Genomic DNA, 1,751 nt, shown 5'->3' with positions numbered 1-1,751 from the left:
CCCGTCACGTGTTCCGTCTCGTCCAGACATGGGAGGACAGAAACGGGAGTTCATGAAGTACCCTTGCCTCCTGACGCCCCAATTCTGAAAGCACCCCCCCAATAACTCTCAGAGGAAAGAAGTGAATGAGGAAATGTGGAAAAGCGTAAGTGAAATGCCGCCGTCGCCGCAGAAAATGCAGCGAGAGCCCACGCTCTCCGCTCGACGGCCTCTGGACACTGGAGGCCGGGACCCCGAAAGCTGCAGGGCCGGGCCCCCTCCCTGGACCCGCAGGTCAGAGTCGGGACGGGGAAGGGCGACAGGAATGTGCACGTGGGAGTTTCCTCCGCGTCTCTGGCACAAAAGAGCGGGCAGAGCGGGCCGGCTTCGCGGAACACCCCCACCTGCTTCCGGGCCCCGGGGGCTCCCCCGGCCCGCTGACCCCCGTCCTGCTTCCTTCTGCATGGCCTTCAGGGCTAACGAGCCCCTCGACTCAAGAATCAGGGGTGGGGTGGACACCGGAACGGCCCCCACGTCTGGTGTTAAGCAATTTGCCCCTTTGCTAAAAATATGCATTGAAAACGGGGACCAAGCTACTTTTCCCACCGTTTAGGGCTTGCTATGGAAATGGTCAAAGCAGGCAGTTCTGCAAAAGGGGGGGGGGTGGACAAAAAAAGACAAAAAAACGCTGCACAGAATGGAGGCTCTTCCAGGAAGACCTACATTTCAAAACTTGCTGGGCGCTGGGGAAGCTCGGGGCTGTGCACACGCAGATGAGACAGCTCCCCGCCCCACGCGCTGTGTCTTTCTCAGAAATTCTCAGAAATTTCTCAGAAATTCTCGATGCCGGTGGCGATGCCACCTGTACGACAGTTGAGGACAGTCTGAACGGTCACACGGGGGGTCCCTTCGAAAGAAGCCGGAGCCGCCTGCTCGTCTCATCCTCAAACCCCTGGACGTTAAAGCAGGACAGAGTCACCTTTGGACGGGCCCTGAGCGACCTGTGTCCCAAAGACCCGTTTGCAAGGACGACGAGAAAGCAGAGGTCACGACTCCAGCACTGGTGACTCCAGACGGAAGATTAAAGACACTGTTTAGAGTCGGCGTCACCGTGTCACGTGATCTGCACCGATATCACGCCTTCCTCCTGTGGACGTCCCTGTCCCCTCCCCTTTCTCACAGACACCCACTGCCCCTGTCCCCTCATCGGGACCCTGTGTGGGCTTCTGCCTGAGTCAGCGCGTCCTCAACAGCCGTTCTCAGTGACCTCAGATACTCGCTTGTCACCTGTCGCTTTCGCTTCGTACTGTCAGGTGGACGTTTCACCTAATGGAAATGGACAGGGGTGTGGACCTGCAGGGCCAAAGCGTGGCCCTTTGCAACGCAAAATATCTGGGCACAGAAATTAAAGATTTGAATTACCCCCGACCTACGCACCTGCCACCACCCGAGAGTACACAGAGAGGCAGCTGTGATGCTGCCCACAGGCGTCTCTCTCTCTGGAGAACCTTGTTTTCTTCAGGAAGGGGACAGACAGGGAGGATGTAAAACACCCAGACACCCTTATGAATGGTAAGTGCGGGTTGACGCGTCGTTCACCTGGTGACAACGCCCACTCTTCCTGACCCGCAAAATTCTGCTAAGCAGCCAACCAAGCCAAGAAGAACCCTCCCTCGCGGATTGACTGCGGGCGCTGGCGTCACGGGCATGTGTCACACAGGTCGCTCGGGAGCCCGGCTATGTCTCAGGTTGACCAGAGGAGATTCGAATTC

General features: G+C 57.8%; 1 protein-coding gene across 1 annotated transcript in view; it reads right to left on the bottom strand.

Moving 5' to 3' along the window:
• Window positions 1-1,182: 1,182 nt before the first annotated feature.
• ZBED1 (zinc finger BED-type containing 1) overlaps window positions 1,183-1,751 on the bottom strand; it is a 4,341-nt gene continuing 3,772 nt past the window's right edge. Inside the window, exon 3 of the mRNA XM_025049760.1 lies at window positions 1,183-1,305. Within this exon, the coding sequence (XP_024905528.1) occupies window positions 1,183-1,305 (123 nt within the window). The remainder of the gene's footprint in view (window positions 1,306-1,751) is intronic.

This window comes from Pteropus alecto, unplaced genomic scaffold, assembly GCF_000325575.1.
Source record: "Pteropus alecto unplaced genomic scaffold, ASM32557v1 scaffold96, whole genome shotgun sequence".
In the NCBI taxonomy this organism is placed as follows: domain Eukaryota; kingdom Metazoa; phylum Chordata; class Mammalia; order Chiroptera; family Pteropodidae; genus Pteropus; species Pteropus alecto.
The sequence above is the reverse complement of the archived record's forward strand: the minus strand, read 5'-3'. Positions and strand labels throughout refer to the sequence as shown.